General features: G+C 38.9%; 1 protein-coding gene across 1 annotated transcript in view; it reads right to left on the bottom strand.

The window, feature by feature from the left end:
• RASEF (RAS and EF-hand domain containing) overlaps window positions 1-22894 on the bottom strand; it is a 32204-nt gene extending 9310 nt beyond the window's left edge. Inside the window, exons 1-10 of the mRNA XM_074812086.1 lie at window positions 22508-22894; window positions 12744-12890; window positions 11866-11956; window positions 9068-9163; window positions 7899-7976; window positions 7312-7427; window positions 6450-6518; window positions 5489-5573; window positions 3998-4089; window positions 926-1160 (exon numbers count right to left, since the gene is read on the bottom strand). Coding sequence (XP_074668187.1) covers window positions 926-1160; window positions 3998-4089; window positions 5489-5573; window positions 6450-6518; window positions 7312-7427; window positions 7899-7976; window positions 9068-9163; window positions 11866-11956; window positions 12744-12890; window positions 22508-22863 — 1365 coding nt within the window. The 5' untranslated portion in view covers window positions 22864-22894. The remainder of the gene's footprint in view (window positions 1-925; window positions 1161-3997; window positions 4090-5488; window positions 5574-6449; window positions 6519-7311; window positions 7428-7898; window positions 7977-9067; window positions 9164-11865; window positions 11957-12743; window positions 12891-22507) is intronic.
• Window positions 22895-23873: the final 979 nt, after the last annotated feature.

Raw genomic sequence — 23873 nt, 5'->3', positions numbered from 1 at the left:
AGAGATAAATTGCCAAATAAATCTCTGAAATTCTAGTCAAAATACTGTAATTATTCTGGGGTTTTTTTATTCACATTTGCTGTTTACTATAGCCTACATTTGGTCCTTAAACATGTTTGCTGTTTGTCATACATGCTTTCAGTACAGATTCCAGATAGGGCAAATTAACTTCCATATAGAAAATTTCAGCTTAAAAAATAATTACAATAAACAAATACTTCCTTTCAAAGCTTAGTTTACAAAAATTAAGAATTGCCCTACAAGACATTGTGCTATTACTACTCAAGTTAAATTAAGTATAGCACAGCTGCAAACTGCAGAGACTAGATGTCTCTACTAAATGCACAGTAAAGAATCTACTCTAAAAAAAACCCTGTGTTCTGCTGCGCTTGATACTAGTCTTGCTATGTAGTTATCAGTAAAGCTCTCCATTTTACTAACAATAAAATGGACACAGTAACACCTTCCTACATGTCTAAATTCTGAGACTTACTGTGTAAGTCAATGTATGTACTAACAGTATTCTTTTTCTCCTGTATGTGATTTTTTCATTCACTGCCACAGCGTAAGAGAAAGTGAACAGAAACCTATTTTACTTCTGTAGCATTTGCCTTTCAATCATTAGAAAATGGGCTTCTGTCTTCATGCTCTTTAACAACCTTCAAAAACCATGTGTACTTCAAAAATGAAGTTACTACCTCAAAAATCTATCAAAAATGTCAAAACAAACATTTTATTCTAAAGAGAAGTAACTATTTATGCATTCTGGAAAAAAACTGTCACTAATCTTATTTAAATGCATATAACCCAAATACTTAGTTTTAACTGGCCTATGGGCAAAGATCCATTTCATTTTAAAAACAGGAAACTAATTTTGTCTCCAAACAAAGGTCTTTCTCAGAGAAGGAGTAAGTTTGGCACTTACATCTGTATCAGAAGCATCACCACCAAAGCTTTCTTGCATACACTGTGACCTTTGAAAAATCCTTTGATGCCTATATTCCACTTCTGAATCATACTCATTTGAATCTCTCAGGGTAGACAAACCACTGTCAAAACAGCTCTCAGGTAAGCTGTCAACTTCACAGTTCATCCTTTGCATAGGATCACATAGAGCTAAAGAATCATAATCTTCATCCACACAGGAAGAATGAGATGATCTAATAAGAAAATATTGGAGAGGGGGAAAAAAACATTCCACAATTGCTTTTCCCAACAAAACCTGAGGCATTCTGAGACAACTGTACAGTTTAAGACATATATCAATGCCTATTTTGCCTTTCTAAATAATGTCCTTTTAATCATATCTTTTAGGATGCTCAAATTATATAATTAAATGTAATTAAATAATGAAATTATATAATCTATGTTATTGATGATGACTTCCCAAGTCTCAGTAAGAATGTCTATTTATTCATACACAGAAAAAATTGTTTAAATAGATTCAGAAAATGACATACTATGAAGACAGCAAAGGCAGAAAATGATGGCTGACGGTTTAGCTAATTTTGACCTATTCTAAGACACATAAAATGACCTTGAAATACTCTATCTAATTTAAATGAATGCATTTGCTCATAGAAGCACACAGGCCAATAAGTAACAGCTATAAATATAGAAAAGGGCGTAATAGAGCTCAGGAGATCAGTAATCGTGGAAGTGTCTGAAATGTGTTTTCTTACAGTTTGGTAGGTTATGCAAAACTTAAGGTTTTACATGAGAGTCCTTTCTTTCCCCCCTTTTTTTATTTTTTTCATTCTAGATGTGGTAATATGTAACAATACTTAAATGGATGCAGCAATGACAGTATGGCTTACAGAAAAACAATTTAGTTTTTATTTACGTAAATGAAACTACAGAAAAGAAAAATTAATAGAGTAAATCTTAAAAGAATCAGTCTTTTAAAAAATGTTTACTATGGCTACAATCATTATCCTGCTTCTGCAGCAAGACAGGGACAGGCACAAATTAAAGTGAGGTACAAAATGTCTCCAAGTCACAGAAGAGAAAAGAGAATCAGTTCGGCTCAGTCCTGTTGGGAATGGACGTGAAGCACTAAACTTCTAGAACAGACAAGGTCAGCATCAATCCTTGTAAAGGCAGTCTGCTGCCAGAGGGGCTGGGAATTCCCAATCAGTGCCACACCACAGAAGAGTATACTGGGGAGAACCACCAAATGATGAAGCTGTTACTGAGTCAACTATAATTCCTTCCTGCAAGTAGCCAAATAGGGGTGACAGAGACATCATTGTTTCATGCAACAACATCCAGAACCATCTAATTTACATCATTTCAGGCTAATGAATAACCACATGAATGAGCATGATCTTTGATGTGGAATATCACAGCATCCATGTTATTTGTATTCATGCACCTACTAGTCTACACCACATCACTGAAATACAGAGGAAAGGTGCATGCTATAACAAAGTTAAGCTTCTCAGGCGTTCCCTGAAATAAAGGTCTTTAGCAGTCAATTTTCAATCTCACTGAAGCATGAATTCAATGCTGGGAATTTCATATGTGCTGAAAGCAAGTTAGACCAAGATGAATGATACAACTAAAATAAAAAAAAAATATACCTACTAATGTAAATTGCTTAAAATACGTTAGAATGCACATTAGCATCTCTTAATGCTGATCTGACATCAGGAGGCAAAGTACTGAAAATGAACAGGTTTTGGGACATTCATATCTCTGTCTTTTGATACTAAGTCACACCTGTTAAGAGAAAGGTTTATTTCTATTGCATAAACTTTCTTCTAAAGTAGCTTGCATTTCTCACCTTTGTGGGAATGCAAGGATTGCACCATGTGGCAGTTACTAATACATATTCACCGAGAACGACATCACTAAGCCTCCAGAGAGGTTTTAGTTATCCCTTCAGAAAATTACTGAATTTAATATGCAACTTCATAGTGAATGTTTCTCAAAATTTGCAGAATGTCCCTCAGAACAGAATTGGTTTTATCTGCATTCAGTGGAAGGAATCAGTTTGTGACAAGCAAAACTCTACAGCCAGCAAACACATCTCACATGGAGACAGCAGAGTAAGAGTAACACTACTAAATGAATGGGGATATTATTAGTGTGAAGCAGAAGTCAACTTAATCCCTACCAAAGATATTAATCTCTCTGGCAAAATGTAGAACACAGACTACTAAGAACTCTATCAGAGATGTCTCTAGAGTTTGAAGTACCACTGAAAGAAAAATAAGACAAAACTATCTATTAATTGAGTAAGGACACAGATTTTTGTTGGCAGTTCCAGCTGTTAAAAAAAAAAAAAAAAAAGTGGAAAAACATAGCATCATCTACAGCACTTGAGGTTGGATCCAATACCCAGTGACTTCAGTGAGAGTCTCTGTAATGAGCTGAGGAAGCTCTGATCAATGAGCTACATCAGATAAGCACAAAACCAAAGTAGCTCTGACCACCTGGTATTTGCATTTAGATAATAATGTTCTCTGTGGCTCTTACCCCACTAATTAATATCCAAGTGCATTCACTATTCTTACATGTCAGTATGAGATGAGGATGTTTATTCTTTCGAAGAATTAGGCCCAAATAGCTTTGTAATAATTATTACTTGAGAAAAATCAGACATAGAGGGAGAAGATAGGCCAAAAATGTTTTATTTCCTATCTACTGAGTAAGCTAGCTGACAGAGGTCACCAGTAGACTTTTACAGTTTCTTGGAGACAAGGAGAGGAGATTTGAGAATTAAACTAGAATCAAAACAGTCCAAGACCAAACAAAAGGCTGTCTGAACTCTCCATAAGTTCACGATTTGCACTGAGAAGAGTCTTCCTGAGCTTTCTGAAGTCACTGAAAAGATTCATATTGACTTCAGTGTACTTTGGATCATATGCTATGGTCACACATTTCTTCTGAATCAGACAGAACTATTCTCTCTGTTATTTGGCAATATTTGCTCTTCTAAGACAAGTGTGATGCCCTAGTCTTTTTAAGCTTAATAAAACCAAACCTGGCTTACCTGTCATACTGTGAGTTTAAAGGAGACTGTCCACCATTAAATTTAGGACTGCTTCTAGAAATGGTACTTCCTGGTGAGGTGCATGCTAACCGCTGCAACAGATACATAACAAATGCATAATATATTTGATGAACACAGTGTAAGCATCTAGATTTGTCATGAAAAAAGCGTGCATTGTCAAAATTACTACGGTGTATTTTCACACATATTCAACTACTTATTTTTAATTAAACCTCATGCTTTATATAGGACAGGATGTCAAAAGGCCCATTACATATAGCATTTAGGCTCCACTGTCGTCTTCTTACTGAACCTACCAGTCACACTCAACCACAAAAGACACTGGAAATTCCAAGAAGATTATTTCATTATTACACCTGAAGACTTTCAAATGCTAAACTTTGAAAAGTAATGTTTAGAAAAATGGCATGTTGACTACTAAAGTGAAAAGGGAAATGTCACTGGCTGAGCTAGTTTCAGTAGAGATACCTCCTGGTTCTTGAGTGAGGTAGTGGAGAGAAGGAGAGATCTCAACTGGTAGCATGTGACACAGACAGGGTATTTCATGCATTCTGCTGTCCCACTACTTGTTTATTCACCAGAAACAGTTTCCTCTATCTTCTCTGTAATCTGCCTCCCTTCTGTTTCAGGGCATGGCAGAAGGAAATGGTATTTTTTGTTGCACCTGCAGTGAATCTCTGGTAGCCTGTATCAGCAAAAGGCACTCATGTTCATGGTATGGTATGCTGGAAACAGGCAATGACCCCTATTTTCCTGCTTCCTGGCCCGTATTGTCTCTGTGGCCTCATTATTCTGGCCCTGTTCTTCTAAAACAGTTAGTTGCTTTCCCAATGATGTAAAGGGTTGCCTTGTCATTAGTTTTGGAGTTTAACAGGTTTCCCACTATTGCAAAATGGCAGCATAGAGTAGATTTTTTTGTAACTTTCAATCCTTCCTTTTTCTGGTTTGCAGGATGCCGGGTTACATCTGTTACAACAGATCCCCATAGAGTTGTGATAGTTCAAAAGGATCTGACTGAAGTCCCTATTATCAGCAGTCCCTGCTATTCATTTTCCCAGTGACTTGTCTGGACAAAAGTTCAAATTAGGTTAAAACCTTGCTACTAAAAGAAAGCAGTTTTCTGAAAAAGTGTGTTTTCAGCGGTAGGGCAGTCCCATATAAACTATACAAACATATTTCCTTTAGTGCAAGAGAAAGTGCTGATCTAGTCACCTCATCAGATACACTTGGCCATTGCATATTAGAAGTCACTACTTTCCTAAGCACCTCAGAAAGTAGTTGTGCTTTAACAAAACTCCATTATTTCACAGAACATAAGTAAAATCTAACGAAATTCAACAAGTATATTCCCAGTGAGTCCACTGAATAAAACTTAATTTGCTGAGTACCCACTGAAGTACAAGCAAATTTGCATTTGGTGTGTAATTCTTAAATCTTCTAGTACAACAAAACAAAATTATAAATACATACCAACGATCTGTTGTACTTGCTGAAACTGTTTTCAAGTGCACTTCTTAAACCATCATTGCTGTCATGTAGCTTTTTATTAGCTGATCTAACAAGGAAACATAGTTTAACTTGCAGGAGTAAAGAAAACATTAAATATTATGTAACATCACAAAGAAAAACTGAAAAATTAAATATGAAACACCCTTTTGTTTTTCTTTAGATAAACACTAAAGAGTAAGGTGAAACTAGAAATGTGTTGTTGTATACTTAAAGAAATGATTGTATGTGAAAGAAGCACTGTGAAGTTTAGCCTCCAGTTACAGCCTAGAAAACCCTGTTTCACTGCTGTAGCACGGTCTGTGGTCAGCTGTGGGGAAAAAAAGACACTGTAGCAACGGCTAAAAAAAAAACAGCCAAGGGGGGTAGTAAACTGATACAGTCACTTCTGAACACTTCTGAAATACAAAGTGACTACCCTCTAAGTATTGCTGAGATGACTGTAAGGACAGATGTGATTCAGTTGCTTGAAAGAATATGTTTAGGATAAAGAAATTAACTAAAGATACAAAAAAACTATTCATTGCAACCCTCCTTGAAAGCAAATATCTGTGCCGCACCCCTTGTATAATACTGCACGGAGTACCCCCCAGAAAAGGATAAATCAGGGAATTACTGAAGAAGCAAAGTCAATAAAAAAAGGAGCCAAGTAATATTTTTTATAATAGCATGGATAGATTCAAATCTTGTTCAGCTTATCATAAACAAATGAAAGTCAGTGAGGCCAAGAAAAGAAAGAAAAAAACAATGAAGAGTTAGTGGCCCAGTAACACAGTACCTTCTCTGAAAATTGCGGCCATTTCAATATTTTTACTTGGTATTTTTTCCCTAAATCTTATTCCAGTCTTTTGCATACAAAAACATTTACCCCTGAATATGTTGGGAGGAAGTTTGTTAATAAAAACCTGAATTACTAAGAACTTACTGAAGTATTTCAATTTGTCTTTCCAGATTATCTCTGTCTTCACTATACTCTCGGATCATTTCTAGGTCTCTGCAAAAAAAAACCCAAAGAAGTTATACTTTACAGGATATCTTTTTTTATTTTTCTAATGTTGCTTTTGGCAGAGGACAAAACTCAACAGTCAACATCTATAAGAGGTGAGAAATATATAGTGTGGAAAAGATATAATTTCAAAATATTTCTGAATACACTTTTTCTATGTTTACATTTCTGCTGAATTAAGTTAAAAGCAGTTTTATGCAAAGTAAAACCACTTGGTAACTCCACTGATCGCTGCCACAGCAAACAAAGACTGTGAATGAAAGAGAAAATGAAAATAACCACATGCACTCCCTCTTTTCCCCTTGAAATATCATTTGTGTTACCTCAAGATAACCACACAATAAAACTGTCATTTACACTCTTTTACATTAATATCCAGAAGCAGCTTTCATTCACATTAGGAATAACTGGTTGAGACTCATGTGGGAGCCTTCCACAACTGTTCTCCCAAAACTATTCATACAGAATATTCATCTGAGTGCAAGTCATGGAGGGAAAAATTGCCTGATGTTGTAACGTTTACTCCTAACTAAAGTCCCAGTAAAATCAATGGGCTTCCTTGCAAGATTATGAGAGTTTGCATCAAAACCAGAACTTGCTCTTTCAGAAACCTGACAAGTGAACAGTAGTCAACACATACTTTGCATGGTGTCAAAAGTATACCTGTAATTTATGGCAAATTTAGAAAATAACAGTTACCAACTGCATACATAATAACTACATCAGACAACAGATTTTTTTTTGTCCCTGGTGAAAATATTATCACGCAGAAGTACCTTACCTCTCAGTGTTCAAAGTCTGATCTGCATACTCGCTTTTCAAGCTATCTAATTCACTCTGTAGAAAAGCTATATTTGTCTGTGCTTCTAAAAGATCTTTCTTAAGTTTCTGATTTTCCTTTAAAAAAAGGAAGATATTAGATGTTAGCTGTCATAGTCAGCTGCATAAAATGTTGACATATTATAATATTAAAATTAAAACCATCAAAATTAAATAAAAATTAAACACTAGAAAATCTGAGCACAGAGGGGGAAAGAAAATTAAAGAATTCTAAATCAATAAAGTAAATCAGCTGGCAAGAACCACTGAGTTTTTATTTTTCCGTGTCAGTTACACAAAAAAGGGACTGTATCATCTCAAGCCATTTCTAAATGTTATACCTAGAATGTGTACGCATTTATACAGAACAGGGTTTTTTCCAAGTTAAAGATCCTCATACACTTATCAACAGCTTTAAAAGTTTATTTTGTAGCTTACCAGTATTAAATGTAAAAAAAAAAACAAAAAAAAAAACAAAAACAAAAAAACCTGTATTGCATAGGCTAAAACTGAGGCTAAATTAATGTGTTGATGATAATCATCTCTTACCAGCAACATATCATGTATTCTTTTTTTCAGTTCAACCACATCTTCCCTGTGATTTATGTTTTTCGATTGCTCTTCCAGCTATAAGGATAAAACAATGCACAATTAACATATGTCATCAATTGTTGTGATTCAAAGTACAAAAAAAGTAATGGAAATCATACTAAATAACACCTACAACGTTTTACAGCTATTACAGTTTTTAAAACCCAGAGTTTCCCCAACTGTGCTAGTAGGCAGCATTACTCCAAAAACCACTGGATTTCGATACAATCTTTTAAATCAATACTTTAAAAAAGTTTAATGAACATTTTGCACTCTGTAGGTGTTGAATATGCATAACCAGCGACACAGAACCCAGCTATTGAGAAGATATATACAGGTGTATCCTCACTAATGTAAAAAATTATATACTACCTCATCTGTGTAGAATTTGTACTACAAGCTCTCATGTTTCTTGCGAGAAATTTCCATTTCTATCAATGCTCTTTTAAGTGCAATTCAGTAGGAAAAAAGAAAAATATACCCTCACTGGTTGCTATAATTCTAGTAAAATTAATAGCAAATTCTAATGTCAGAATTAAACCCAAATTACAAAATAATCCAAACCAATATTCGTATCCAAGATTCAGTTTACCTTACGCTTAGGTATCAAATGAAAAGGTCAGGCTGATTTCAGTTCAGACTAGAACTAACTAGATCCACTAGCAATTTCAGTTTAAAATTACAGCTTAAACCCACCTCTACCACTAACATTTGAGAAAAATGCACTAGCTAAGAGGCACTTTATTACTGTAAATTACTACATTTCAGTTGCCAATTTCATCTAAATCTATAAATTAGAAATATTTAGAGGCAATATATTAGATTATTTCTAATGTATCAAATACAAGACTAGGTAACTGCAGTGTTAACAACTAGATGGACCTAGAAAATTACTCAGCAACAGAATTTGGCTAGCAGTTGGTCCCTTTCTTAAGTATTTCAGTAAATTACACAGAATGAATACAATAGCACAGAATGACAACACAACCTAAAAAAAAGTACTTGCGGTTGCCATTTACTAATACACATTATATTTAAAAGTTAGAATTATGATTATCCATCTTGGGGGATGCACTTCATCAGGTCAGCATCTTTTAAAACTCTTACCATGACTTCAACTCACTTACCTTTCTAAGTTTTTTTATTGTCACCTGAAGATCCCCAACTTCAGTATCATACTGGCGTTTCAGCTCATTTAGCGCTTCTTCAGCTTTTCGCTTCTCCTGCAGTATATTTAGTATAATTAAAAGTTGAGTCAGGTTTCAAATGTTTATTAAAAAATGCATTCATCAAGTTGGAAACCACACACTTTCCCCTTAGATTAATGTGTGTAATTTTGTCTTTCCATTATACCAGCCTGCCCCTTCCTCAAGATACACAGATTCTGATTCTGTAAATGCGGTCCGTTTATAGAATATTCATAGAAATAATATGGTAAGGTGGAACTAAAGATATGGGTCAATTCAGTGCTTGTTCTTCATGTCATAAGTCTCCTGTGCTTAACGTTCTTGATGTCTTAAAAAAACCTTGAAAGTGTTCAAATTTTATTCATACATAAATTCAGGTGTGTATTGCATGTATTGATGTATACATACACTCCCACACACAAATCAGGCCACTACATCCTTTTTCTCAAACCAGTGTGCTAGTAACAGTATTATTGTGCACCATCAGTTATTTATTTCTGGTTTTCTTTTAAATTTTTTCACTTGGAAGTTGGAATGTTACAGGCCCACGTTCAGTAAAAGGTATGATGATGACAGCATCCTTAGTTTCATATGGTACTTGCTCTGCATATCAAGCCAAGTACACTATTCTAAGTTTTATTTTAATCAAAACAGAGATTTTGAAATGCAGTTACATCAAGCACAATGAGAGGAATTCTAGGTTCCGCGTCCTATAGATGACTATGTGTCTAACTCACTCCTCAGGGACTTCAGTGCACAGTGCAAGAGACCAGAATGCTGCAGTGGTATGTGGTGGCAAGGAGATAGGTTGAGTTTCCACATGGAAAAGACAGACATGGATTTTGTTCAGAATTCAGCACTTTTCTGTACGTGATGCTGACATCAGTGTGTTAAATGATAACCCATGTGTTAAAATGATAACCAAAGTAATCAGCTGAAACTGGATTCTCATACTGTTGGCACCTATATAGGACTTCTAAGTATTGTTTGGTAACTATTTGCTTCCCTTGAAGAAACAAAATACAGGATAGGCTCAGCCTGCAGATACTATCATGCAGAGGCAGGTGTCACAGTGGCATGAGTGAGATCACCCTGACAAACAATAGCCTTGAGTACAGGCATTAAGATTAATGGTTTAGTACAATCCCACAAAGTAAATATCTTACATTTACTCTCAGGGCGTTTCAGTAGGTGGAGTACGCAGAGCTATGAGCTAAAGGGAACATTTAGGAGTGAAAATTAAATGAGCACTGAGAAAAACAAGTTACAGCCCATCTTTCATGTCTATAGCTGGGTGTGAAATCCCAATCCATGCAACTCAGCAACAATTTGAGGACTTTTTAGAATGAAAAACACAGACTACATAATACATAGCAGGTGTGTTTTTACAAAATGCTAGTATGTAACTGGATGTTCTCAGAGTGAGCGAATACACACATCCCAGTCGTCTTCTTACAGGAGTGGAAAAGAGTCTTCAGGGCTTTTTTCAGTGATTTACCACTTTTTGAAGAACAGAAATTTTCCAGAGCAAATGTATCTGTTTTCTAAACATAATGCTTAGTCTCTCTGGAAATGGAAAGTTTATCACAAGCGAGAGTTGCATTATCATTAGTTAAACATATTATGATACGCTTTTTTTTGCTGGAATAGTATCTTTAACATTTTATGTCATTACATTTTGTTTCTAAGAAAACCACTGAATTTTATAGTTTGGTAGGAGTGTTTCCTCTTGTATAGAGAAAGATACTTTTTTAAGCAAATCTATCAGAATACCGTTTACCTTCACAGCTCAACTACCATGAACTATTTTAAATCAAGTTGTCAGACTGCACTGCATTGCTTCTGATTCTGCAAATGCTTTGGTGAAAGAATCCATACCAAATGTGTTCAGTATATTGTGTGTCCTACAAAGCAATAATTATGCCCACAGTGTATGTTTTAATTAACACATTTCTTATGTCCAAATTAGAACATTTTCACAGACTGTTATTCTTATGCACATTATAAAGTTAGGTTTATCTTATATGAATTTAGCAACAGTTCAACATGAAGCAGACAACACAGGTAGGGTGGTTTTACTGCACTACTTAGAATTACGCATATGTGGCTCTAATATATCTTTCAATTGGTAAGGGGAAAAGGATTCCTGTACTTTTTCATCAAGACTGCAAGCCAGTTGAAGCAATGGCTAGAACCCGAGCACATTGAAACAGAATTTCCCAACAACATTAGGAGGTCCAGGCCCTCACACACTGTCATCACAATTACCCTCTCTTATGACTGTAACTCTCTAAAATATAGTTGCAGGATGAGAATGGGGAAAAGAAAGATCACCACTCCAATGCAGATATACAGTTAGGAACAAAAGATCTAAGCATTAGTTTCTACATAGATTCATCTAGTAGAACTAGATTCCCTTCTTTTATGGTGAAAGGTCATTTTCTCCAATCCGTTTTCAACACTGGTCTCAGAAATAAATTCCTCTAGGCCAGCATATTCTCACAAAAGACAAAGACTTTTTTTTCTTGGTTTATTACATCTGAGCAGCCATTCACCTTTGGGAAAACATTAAGATAATACATTTACAGTCTCATGGATAGCTTCTTTTCATCCAGGCCCTGCCTTTGGCAGCTTTGAGTCAGGTCATCAGTGTCAAAAAAACTCACCTGGCCATCAATGCTGCTTAAGACCACTGAGAGTTGGGTAATTATGAAATTCTGTAAATATAAAATACTCACTTCCTTTTCAACTTTATGCTCTGCAGCCTGTATACGTTGCTCCATCTCTTCTTCCAGCTCACTGAGCTGAACTGCTGCTTTATCCTGAGCTCTAAAATGTAAAAGTAAATACTCTCTTAGGAATTGCCCTCTGGCTTGAAAGAATGTTGTATGAAACACATCTGCCTACCTCAGCTGAAACAAATTAGTGAGACACTGAAACAGTTTTAACATTGCCCAGACCTTGAAGCTAGAATGGTTGGGAACCAAAATCAGAAATTAATTTGAAGATACAGGCAAATTAGGTTTTAAATAATAGCTGACAGCTGATGATTAGTATGAAATACATCACATCTGCATTTTGAAAATTAAGTTACAGAGATAAAAGGCCCCTCTGTTTGTCCTATGAAGAGACTTCAATAGGATAACTACAGCAACTTGCATCACCCACACATACAAAATCTCTGTCTTGAGCTAATCTGCTTGGGTTTGGTAGTGACGATTTGAGACTGCAAATGCCAAGCACTTACAACAGGTAAATACACCCCTTGAAGCTGAAGAAGCAAAAATATGGTTTCTAAAATGAAAGTATAATGGGCGTGTATGCTAAAACTCAGTTACAGCCAAGGAAGAGGAGTCAAAATGTTTTAAGACGTTAAACATAAGGACAGAGCCTGCAAAAATTTGGTACAGGACTTATCCAAAACGTGAACAGGGAATCATTGGCAAGCTGCTATATGTGCTTATGCACATGTGTGTACATGTAAACTAACTTTTGAACTCAGTTTATAGAAATACTTCGCATGACATTTTGACACTAACTGCCAGTAGTAACCAAACAAAGTGCAATAGAGAAAAAAGTAACTGCATAATTGAACTAGAAACACAACTCAATATACCTTTTTACCGCGATGGCCAAAGTTTCCATCTCTGTGCTTTGAAGTTTGATCTCTCGGATGAAGTTCTTAATGACATGTTCATAAGGCTGGATTAATCTTGGTTCCGCTATGTGTATGTTCTGATAGAGAACACTGACCTGCTCTTGTCTGAAAGAAAGGTACCATTTTAATGCATTTACTTGGAACACTGTTTTATAGCAGGTTTGAAAAATGAAGATATTCCCCTTTTTGCATATTTTTAAAATTTAGAAGTTAGATGAGGACTTTCAACATTCAGCATAGTATGTCTGAATTCTTCTAAATGACGTTTATGCTTCCTGCTGCTCTCCATTAATTACTTACTGCAGAAAAAACTTTTCAGCTTAAGTAAATGTTTTGTCTTCTGTTCATGGTGTATTGAAGAGCATGGCACTGGAGTAACCCATAACGTGCATCAAGTTTGTTGGTGGCTCTAATGTTAATCATAATCTATTAAGAAGTGTACTACTTTAGGAGGCCGCATAAGAAATGAAAATGAGTATGAATGCTTACTTAATCACTTAAGTGAATGTTTAAAAGTGGGAGAGGGATGTGAGCATGCCTCCTTCAAGAAAAAAAAAAAAAAAAAATGTTTCCTCAGCTGTTGGACTTCTAGACAGCACTCTGCTTTTTCTATGTGATTTCCCCACTGAAGGTATAACTTATTACAACAGTACCATAAGTATTACTATAGCTCAGATTCCCATTTTAAACTGAAGTGTTTTAGGACACTGTAAAACCTGTTTCCAGCTGAAATGCTGACATTCATTTCAATATTCAGAAACACAACAGCACCACAAAGAAATATAGATTTACTGATGTCAGGGGCATTTCAGTACACATACATGTTTCTGTCTTCAAAAGCTTTCTATTACAAAGGCTAATGCTTTAGCTGTATTCAGTGTTTCCAGAAGTTTAAATTTCAAGTGTACAGCAGATTTATAGCATTTAGACACCAATTTCCAAGTACACGCAGCTGGACAAACAGTAAGTTCAGTGTCTCAAGGTATTACCATTTCCAGAATTCCTACCACACCGCCATTAACATTGGGTAGGCTTGAAGTTGGAGCCTGTCTGTACTTCAAACATTACAAAATGTAGCCTCTGTATAGTCCCTCCATATGAAATTCCATTTATTTTTGATAGTTGGACTGGGAGCTGGTAACATATGCTGCATTTCATAAATTCCTGGCGCTTCAGCAGTTGTCCTTAAGAGCTGCAAACTGCTCACCAAAACAGCCAATAAACTATTCCAGAATAGTTTCAAATTTTACAGAGAAGCAAACATTGTGCATATCCAGAATTAGGTGCTGAAGAATGTCACTTCTTCAAACAGTGTGAATATACACAGTCTTTTAAATTAATCGCATGTAAAATAGAAATGGCATTAGCCACAGTGAGATCAATCTAGTATAATCTAGGTCAACATGTATGACTTATTTTTAGAAATACGAAGTACAAACTTGAAACCTGTGTTCTTAATTTTTTTTTTCCTTTAAATTTCACCAACAGGATGCTTACTAATAACCTTGTTTTCCAGAAAGCAAGCAACCAGTGGGAAATATACTTGTTACTTGATGCTAACATAAAATATTAATTACTTGAGCAAATGTTTTCCTGATTCACTTCCAAATCACAGGTCACTGAATTAGGGTTGGATCTTTAATGACCTACATAACTTTTTTCACAAGATTATAGGGTTATATTGGTACTCTATCTTTCTCACCCCATCTTGTGTAGGATTAATCAGCTGCTGAGAAGCTACATCCACAAAACTACACTGTACCTCAAACAGTACCAGAAATCCTGTGTTCAAAAACAGCACATGCATAATGTTAATACCAGAGGCGGCCTACCATACAGATTAAAATGGACTAGCAAAATTGAAGATACAGTGTCTTATGTTGATGGGAGTAGAGAATCAAACCATTAGTCTGGCCTTTGCTTACTGTATTTTATGCCAGGAGTTGAAGATATTTGTAGTGGAATATTGTAACATATTTCTATGACTTTCACTCTCTTTACAAGAATGTCACAGGCCCTCCCTCTTGCAGCTTCTTTTCAAAGTGTATGCAAATACACATATCAGAACTGAAGACAGAAACCAGTATCTCCATGCTGCTGAGCCTCTGCCATAGAGCTAAGTCTGCTTTAAGATGAAGTAGTCAGAAGTGCAAAGTAATTATTGTTAGAGTTTATTCTTCCTTTGTGATACAAAACCATCTTTATATTTATTATTCCTCCTTAGCCCAGTGACCAGTTACCAGTGGATTCAAGACATCTCAGTGACACAGTTTTATGAAGCAATGCTTAGGTTTAAGAAGCAAAAGATACCTACACAACCACAACTGTGCATGATCCTGGAAAGGGCCTGGAAGGCTTCTTTAGATTAAAATTGGCCACTGAAATTCTCAGTGACACTTACCTGAGTGCTTCTATGGCAACTGTGCAGGAAGTCTTAATTAAAAACATGACTCAACAACTACTGCAGCAACAAAAAAACAGAGGAGCAATTAAAGTCATGCAACAAAATTGATTGGACTCTGCTTAATCACTTATGCCTTCAGCAAGAAGCAATACACTTTCATGAATTGGGAAGACTGCTATTGATTTACTCACTCCAAGTAACTATGATGAATTAGCAGCAAGCACACTGTGATATTTTAAAGGCACACAGGCTTTTAGAAGGATGAAGCTATATATATCTCTATATCAAGATGCAGTGAGTATTTGATGATTATGAGAGGAATTTTCTGAATTGTCTCTTTCCATAATTTCAATAACTCCTCTGTTTTCATATGCTTTGCTAATATCAGTGACACCACTACAGCAGGACAGATTAGTTGCAATGAATATTGCACAGATTGTCTCCAGTTTCCCTTGAATACACGCTATTCCTTTCTGCAAATTCATTACTTATACAAAATTTATCAAAGAAGATTTCACAAATGGATTTCATCAAGTTGACTCCTAAACTCTGAATAGTCTATCTTTTCGCTGGACAAAAAGGCAATTAGAATGTTGTTACTTCAGTTTCAGCAAAATTCATCAGAAATGCCTCAGGTTTGCCCTTTAAAACTGGTCTTCCTTGAAATCCTGAAATCACTTTTAAATGGATTTTTCTGCACCCCTTTAAGTTCCACAGTAACACAACTATAGACATTCACAAATACTAATGCACAGAAAGAGCATTTTTTGATATACAACATGAAAGAAACCATCCCCTTGGACCATCTGGCACTATGGTTACACTAGCTACCATGCATGCCTTTCTGCTGCTTCTACAAAGTACAGACACAAAACACTAGTACCAAAAAAAGTACAGTACTCTGGCCAAGTACTGCTCTGGCTTTATCTTACCTCATTTCAAAGGTTTTATAACATAAGCTGACAGTAAAATTAGTAATTAACAAGTGTAGTCAATATTTGCACAACACCACATAAGAGTTATTTTAAGCAAAGGTACTGTATTCACATGGTTTCAGAGTTCCTGAGAGAATTACAGAAGGAGAATAAAACTGCCCTGATGATAACACAATTTGTAATATGCCAGATTTAAAACACCATGGTAAAATACAGGAGGAGCAGAAGAGAGAGAGGGAAAAAAAAGAATAAAACCACTTTGGTTAAAGATAGCAGCTATTTTGATTATATTAAGTGGCATCATTTCATTTAACCCGAAGAGCTATGCTAATTCATATCAACTCATAGTATTATTTTGGTTTGCTGAATGTACAGTGACCATTTGCTTAATGATCCACACTATGAACGCAGCTCAGAGGGACCCAATGGAATTTAACAAAGAATAACTCTACAGTTGCTCAGAATCTTACATGTGTTCCCTATGTATTTGCCAGGGAGAGGACGTTATGTTACATAGGCCCCTTAGTCTGACCCCAAGGGAGGTATTTTCAGTATAGTTTTCCACCAAAGATGTACAAAGTGCAATAAGCTAGTGGAAAACCGGAGGAAATCAAAGATGTGCCAGTGATGTTATAATACCATCTTCCCTCATTCACATTGTAAAGATTCAGTGTTTCTTCCCTTGCTATTTTGAATATGTTTACTTGGGTCTGATTTAAAGGTGGAAACTGACAAGGTGACCAGCACAATTTCTGTGCAAGACACTCTGGGGAGCACAGAGCAGCAAAACATGGTAAAAGGTCACTTGGGCAGGAGCTGTGCGTAGGCTGTCAGGCTTAGCTGGGCGAGGGTGGTATTGAGAGGTAAGAAATCTAAACCACAGCATTCCCCAGCAGGACTGTTTTTATAGGTCCTTCTGTGTAAAACTGTATCTTCCTCAACACCATTCCTTGTCAATTACTGACCTCTGTCTTCACTTCTGTCTTCTTTCTTATCCATGTTCTCACCTGCAGACTTAAGGTCCCCAAAAACTTTCTCTTCGTTTTCTTGACCCAGACATCTTTCAAGCACTGGAAAAAGTTTCTATTTTTGCAGGTGCAGGTAAAGCAAAGATAATCAGCACTGCACTTAAACTTGTTTTCATCCTGATAATACACTCCTACTCCTAAATTTTAGAACACTGTTCTAATGGTCTCTTTCCAGTGTAGGTGAGCTTGTAAAATTACTCTCATCACTTGTAGCAGCTCTGTTCTGTTATGGGCATGAAGGGATGAAGTGTAAGGTGGTGTGAGACAGGAAGGTCTGAGCTAGTTAGAGCAAGACAAAGATCAAACATTACGCATCTGATGATTGTCCTTACACTGGAAACCAATAGCCTATGTGTGCCACCAAGAGATAGAGAAATACCTTTTTCTGAAAAGTACACTCAATCAATATGCCATCCTATCAGCCACCAGAAAAGACTGACGAAATCCATTTCAAATTGGAAAGGATCAACTTTTGTCACAGCTGAGTGCCTAACACTTTCTCCTAGATTAAATGTCTTGAGGAAAAACAGATTACACGAAATGTTAACACAGTGTAAAATTCAAGGTATTTCTCACCCTGAAGCACTATGGGTTTTTTTAATACCAGCTTTTCTTTTTCTGCATCTGTCCCTTCAGGAACAGGCTGCATTAAAAGAAGACAATCCTGCAACACCCCAAAGAGAGAGCCTGGCCAAGGGCTGATTCTCAGGGAAGGGATTTTTAGTGTTTCCAAGGAATACTGTTCCTTTCCTAAAGGCAGAGGTGTGATTTGGAGCCAGTGGAGCAGGACTGGAAAAGACCATGGGACAGGGAGGGAAAGATGAAGTCTGTGGAAAAGGAGAAAAAGGTTATGGTCATGACAAATGACCGTGTGACATGAAAATACCAAGAAAAGGAATGCTGCCGTGCTGAAGTTATTTGGCACAGATGCTGATCTGATTAAAACAAAAAGAGAAGAGCAGTAAAACTTATGGTAGCTCAGGAAGTCTTCTAGCTCACAGAAAGGCATCCATCACACTTTCAGCAGAGCACATTTGTCAAACCCCTGTCATGAGACTTATTAAAAGACAAAGACATCATCCTTACAGCAAAGATACCCTCTCCAGCACCATGAAAAAGAGGGACCCAGCATTTATTTTTCCTTAGGATTTGCCTTTATCCCCTCTCTGGGGAACACATTTTGACTTCCAAGGAAATGTCTCTAGTGCTGACATCATGGCTCATCATCCCTTGGAAGTAAATAGAAATTGCTGATAAGAGCTGATGCTGTGCTCTGTATTGACTTTGGCAAAAATCCACCCTGGCTCACGACAGCATGAGCACAACAGGTTTTGGACCTTTTTTTATGCAGCAGAGCCTTTCTCCTTTGCTGTACCACAGCAGTATATTTCATCAGCTTTACCTGCCTTCACAGTTTATGTAGCTCATGTTAAAAGCAGCACTCTTTTCTCATTTTATCATGCCCCCCAGATCCACATTTTCTATACCACTCCAGATGACATGATTGGGGGCGAACTGTTATCATAATCACATTAGGAGACTTTGGAATTGTATGGTGCATAAAATCTCAGTCTGGCAGCACTGAAATCAGAGTCCAATGAACAGTCAGCCTGGCACAAAGAACAGGGCACACAAGTAATACAGACTCCATGACTGAAAAGCAAAGCAATGAAGTATGAGGACGCCCAGAAGCAGAAGGGTTTAAGTCAAAATAGGGATACAAACTTTCTTCTCCAGATTCATCCACCACGCTCAACCAATCAGATTATCCAATTTGCCAAACATTACACAAAAATTGTCTGGTAGGTCTTAAAGGGATTCAGTTTATGCCAGAGTGATCCCACAATACACAGGAAGGTACACAGCACACAGAGTCCCAAGCCTTTGTTCTTTCTGACTGAAGGTCTTTGGCATTCAAATTTCAAAATTTGTTTTCCACAAAGTTTTTTTTGCCTGTATTTTACAGACCCGAATAACTGTGAATAACTGTCATAACATTGGTAAGTACAGGTTTTCTACTGAAGTGTCAGTGGATGTTGGATCATTGTTCAAGCTGAGCAAGGAAAAGCATTGCCATTAGAGGACATTCTCACATGCTTAAAGGGGCACATGCTTATTAGGAATGCAGAAGGAACCTTTCCAAACAGATCCAAACAGATTGAGGTTGGCCACATATTAAAAAAAAAAAGAATGCAACACACAGTAACACTGTGCGGGCAGTACACTGGAGCACTCATCACCTGGAGCACCAAATAGGTAAGTTTCTTAACCATTTCTGTCTACTGCTGTACCATTGCAAATACCTGTACCATTGCAAATACTTCTTAGAGGAACAACCTAGCAAACATGCCTGAGTTTTCAATAAAACAGATGTCCTATGGCTCACACAGGTATACTCCACTTGGCAATTCACTACATATAAACCAAAGGCACTACAATCTTTTGTGTTTAATTACTCATTATACCTGAGTGAATGTAACAACACAGAAGGGAAGTGCAGGAGCAAGGCTGAAACGAAACTCTTTGATGTTACTCTTCCTGTTTAACTGCAACCAATAAAACCACAGCTCCAGTACATACAGACTTGGATGTTTAAAGCAGAAGCTAACAGAACTGTGCAACCAATATACCAAACTACAGAGAGGCAGGATCCATCCCATAATAAAACTATTTTTTTTAAAATTAACTAAATTCAAAATATATTTACTGGAGTATATGCTTATTTTAGTACCTGGTAGTAAACAATGTTGCATCTAATATCTGTTACTACATTGAGGACTGGGGTAGGATTCTGATCTGTTACTGGGTTTCACACCTCATTATGGAGGTTCATTTACAGCTTATAAAAGCTCAGGCACAGAAACAAAGGCTGAATCGAGTGTATTGGTATCAGTGAAAAATTTCCCCTTGATTTTCCCAATCAGGCTTGGGAATGACAGACACCACAGGTGTTTACTGGCTATTTTCTCCTGACTTCAGCCCTGGTTTTACCTCATGACTTCCATCTGCTATGCCCTGTTTCTCTCTGTATAAACCACAATAGCATCAAAGCACATGTGCCAGTGTTTTGCTAGACTGGGGCCAGAAGGCATAGCATTTTGAGGGACTGAACCCCAACACGATCAAGATAAAAAACAGACACGATCGAGATAAAAATTATGGACAACTAACTCCACTCATCTGGATTTGAGGGGTTTCTTCTTTGTAATTACTATTCTCAGGGTTTTCAATGCCAGTGTTACAGCAAACATATGAAGAGTAATAAATCACAGTGTGAGCACATCAAGAGTTTCACAGTAATGAAGATGCAGCCGTGTTCCAACCTGGGTCCATTTTTCATAGTACTGCCTTTCCCTAAAAAACCTAAACTGATAAGCAACTAAAAAAATTTAAATAATTTTTAAAAAAAAAGATAAATAACTTTTTTGAAGTGCAAGCTTGTACTTTACATGGTTTTGTTGTATTCTGTAGCTTAAAATCTCTTCTATGCCCAGACTCCTCAAACAATTTCAATATATTCTTTACTTACACAAGTGGTCCTAATGATTTTAGTAGGACTACTCACATGAAAAAAAAACTTACACATACATTTCAACAAAAAGAGATGTGTACCACAAATGTAAAAATGTTGAGCTGTAACACAGATCTGCTTCCAGCACTTCAGGACAGGAAAGAGAAAGAACAAGAGAACAAAGGGCACACTGTTCTTCAGCTGATGTTGGCACACACCTAATGAATACAGCCAACTATGAAGGATGTTCAAAGCTATTTATAAAGCTGAACATGAATAGGAATCATCTACACCAAACTACTGCCCACCTGATACACATGTATTTAACTATCAGAAGTTAGTTCTGTTTGCAATTTTGATGTGTAAGAATCATAACACAAATGACATTGTCATGATGAATTCAACAAAACTAAAGGACATATCCACACAGTCAAGCCGACGAAAGCTACTCCCCTTCCCTCCTACTATTCTCTTAGACAAACAACTGGACTATAATCAAACTGCTGCTGCAAACATAGTAACCAAGACACTGAGATAGGCTTATTACCAAAAGGAGACAGATGCTTTCACAAGCCACCATGGGTTCGTGAGTCAGATTTTTTCCATCTCCTATTTAGTTTCTGTCTGGTGTTAGGTTAAATGATGAACTGCCCCCGCAAATTTTCAAACAGCCTTTTGTTTGGTTGGCTTTGTTGTTCTCTTTCTGTAGAAAGCAAATACGAAACAAGGAAGGCATCATGAACTAGGTAAGAAAGACCTGTATGAAGTTACTGATCTGTCTGGAATGGAGCAGTCCAGTAAGACTAACTAATGTTATTTACCCTTCCAGTCCAAAAAAATAAAAAAACAATCGGCTCTAGTTGTGCACAAGTAGCAGGTTAAGTAACTAAAAATTTCTCTGAAGAAACTTTTCATCGCACAACCTGTGAGATGAAGCGACTGTACTTTTTATTAGCTTCTGTGTACCTCACAGCCAGGACCCGCTGCAACTTGATATAGTCTCTCCGGATACCCAACTATTTTTTTTTTTGACTGCCTCTTAACTAGCTGTCAAGCCCTTAAACTCAGATTGCTTGTTTTCCATCATAAATTACAATTTTTAAATGAAGCAGAATCAGTCCGAACATTTTATGGCAAACATTTTCATACTAATTTTGAGCACCTCAGGTTTCAGGCAGATTACTGCAAATCACCAAAACGTGCCTTTGTAAACTGGAACCAGCTTGGTACTGACAGACCCTTGGGAACCGGGTTTAATCCCAAACCAAGGCACCACCAGTTCATTTCACTGACATCGAGGGCAAAGGTTCCCACAGACCTGAGCGAGCTCCTCAGCACGTGTGAACACTGCTGAGCTGGAGGCAAAGGTGGTGTCAGTCTGCCTTTACTGGGAAAAGGAAGACAGGGGTGCAAGAAAGATGCCGGGGGCTGGTCGGGGGATAGCGAGGGGAGAAAGTTTCATGCGCGGAGCCGGCAGCACTTTGCATCCCGTGCGTTTCACCGGCCTCATTCTCCCACGTGGGTCCCTGGCAGAGCAGCGTCGAGGAAGCAGGCGAGCGGCGGCGCGCTGGGAAAAGAGGGCTGGAAACACTCAAAACCGGGAAGCAGATGTGGGGAGGGCTCTGTGCGGCGGGCGAGAGGTCAGTCACGGCCGTTCCCCGGCAGACGATTGCATCAGCACCGGCGCACGGCGCTGCTCGAGGGCTGTTCCCGGCCGGCGGGCGGCAGGGGCGGTTTGCCGCCGGGAGGTTCCCCGTCGGCAGCCTCCGCCCCAGCGCTCCTGTGGCCGCAGCCCAGCTCCCACCGGGGCGGCCGCCCTACCCGCCGCCTGGCCCGGGCCTCACCTGGGGATGTACCTCGCCTCGTCCCCAAGCCGCACCTCGAAGTCCCTCCAGGGCTGCTCCAGCCCCGCGGCGGCCCATGCCGCCGCCTCTTCCTCCTCGCCCTCCAGCTCGCCGCCGCCGGGCCGCCGCCGGGTGGCGCCGCGGAAGCCGCGGGCGAACTCCGGGAAGGTGATGGCCCCGTCGCGGTCGCTGTCGAGGCGCTGGAAGATGGCCTCGGCCTCAGCCGGCCGCATCCGCAGCTCGGCGCAGAGCGCCGCGAAGTCCTCCCGCTCGATGCGGCCCGAGCCGCTGGCGTCGCAGGCCAGGAAGAGGGCGCGCAGGCGGGACAGCTCGTCCCCCGCCGCCTCGGAATCCATCGGCCGGGGCCGAGGATACTCTGCCCGCGGACGGGACGGGACCGGACGGGACAGAGCGAGCAGCGGCGGCCCGACCTGACAGCACAGCTTCGCCGTCGGCTCGGCGGGGCGGGACGGGCCCCGCTCCGCCCCGGCGCCCCGCGGGGCCGGGCGAGGCCGGGAGGCGGGGTCGGGCCGCAGGTGGCGGCTCCCGGCCGCCGCGGGAGCCGGGCCGTGCCGAGGCGGCACCCGGCCGGGGCTGCCGTTGCCGCCGGGAGGGGGCGGGAGGGCCCCGACGCGGCCCCCGCTCCCGGGGCCTCTGGCCGCAGCCGGAGGCGCAAGAGCAGGGTGCCCCTCGGCGCGCCGCGCTGCCCGGTATGCGGCCGGCGGCGCCGGGAGCTGTGTGCCACGCCGGGAGCTGCAAACACCTCCCGTCCCGTCCCGTCCCGTCCCGTCCCGTCCCGTCCCGTCCCGCAGCACTCAAATGTGAGCCCCCGTACTATGCGGTCGCCCGTAAGGTCTTACATCTGATTTCCGTTTTCCAGCAGAATATAAACACTCCTTATGTTCCTGGAAGACAAAGAACACAGGATGACCCAAAGTTTCAGTAGATAAATTCTTGCCGACCACGAGCAGTCCTGGAGTTACACACTGCCGAGTATGTGCTCACTGCTACCCCACCACTAGTAGTTTAGAAACGTGTATTGTTAAAATACCAGCGCAAACTGAAAATGCAAAAACTGTATTCAGATTAATAAACCAAAGGAGCCAGATTTTCAGTGCTCTGTATAGAAGAACTAGCATCTGTCTTTCTTGGCAGAAGTCAAGACTTCTCACTTTTTTGAAGTCAGACTCAAAACTCAAATTTCATTGGAAGGAGTTAAAATTTAACTGAGATTTTTTTTTTAATTTCCCTGCACTTACTATTCTTTTATGTCTATCTGCAAATGTAAAGTGTGTATACCAAAGTTGTGATAAACAGAATACAAATCTAACTATTGGAACAGAGTTTGCTCATTGACCAAAACATA

Source organism: Strix aluco, chromosome Z, assembly GCF_031877795.1.
Source record: "Strix aluco isolate bStrAlu1 chromosome Z, bStrAlu1.hap1, whole genome shotgun sequence".
Taxonomy (NCBI): Eukaryota; Metazoa; Chordata; class Aves; order Strigiformes; family Strigidae; genus Strix; species Strix aluco.
This window is presented reverse-complemented; position numbering and strand designations above follow the sequence as displayed.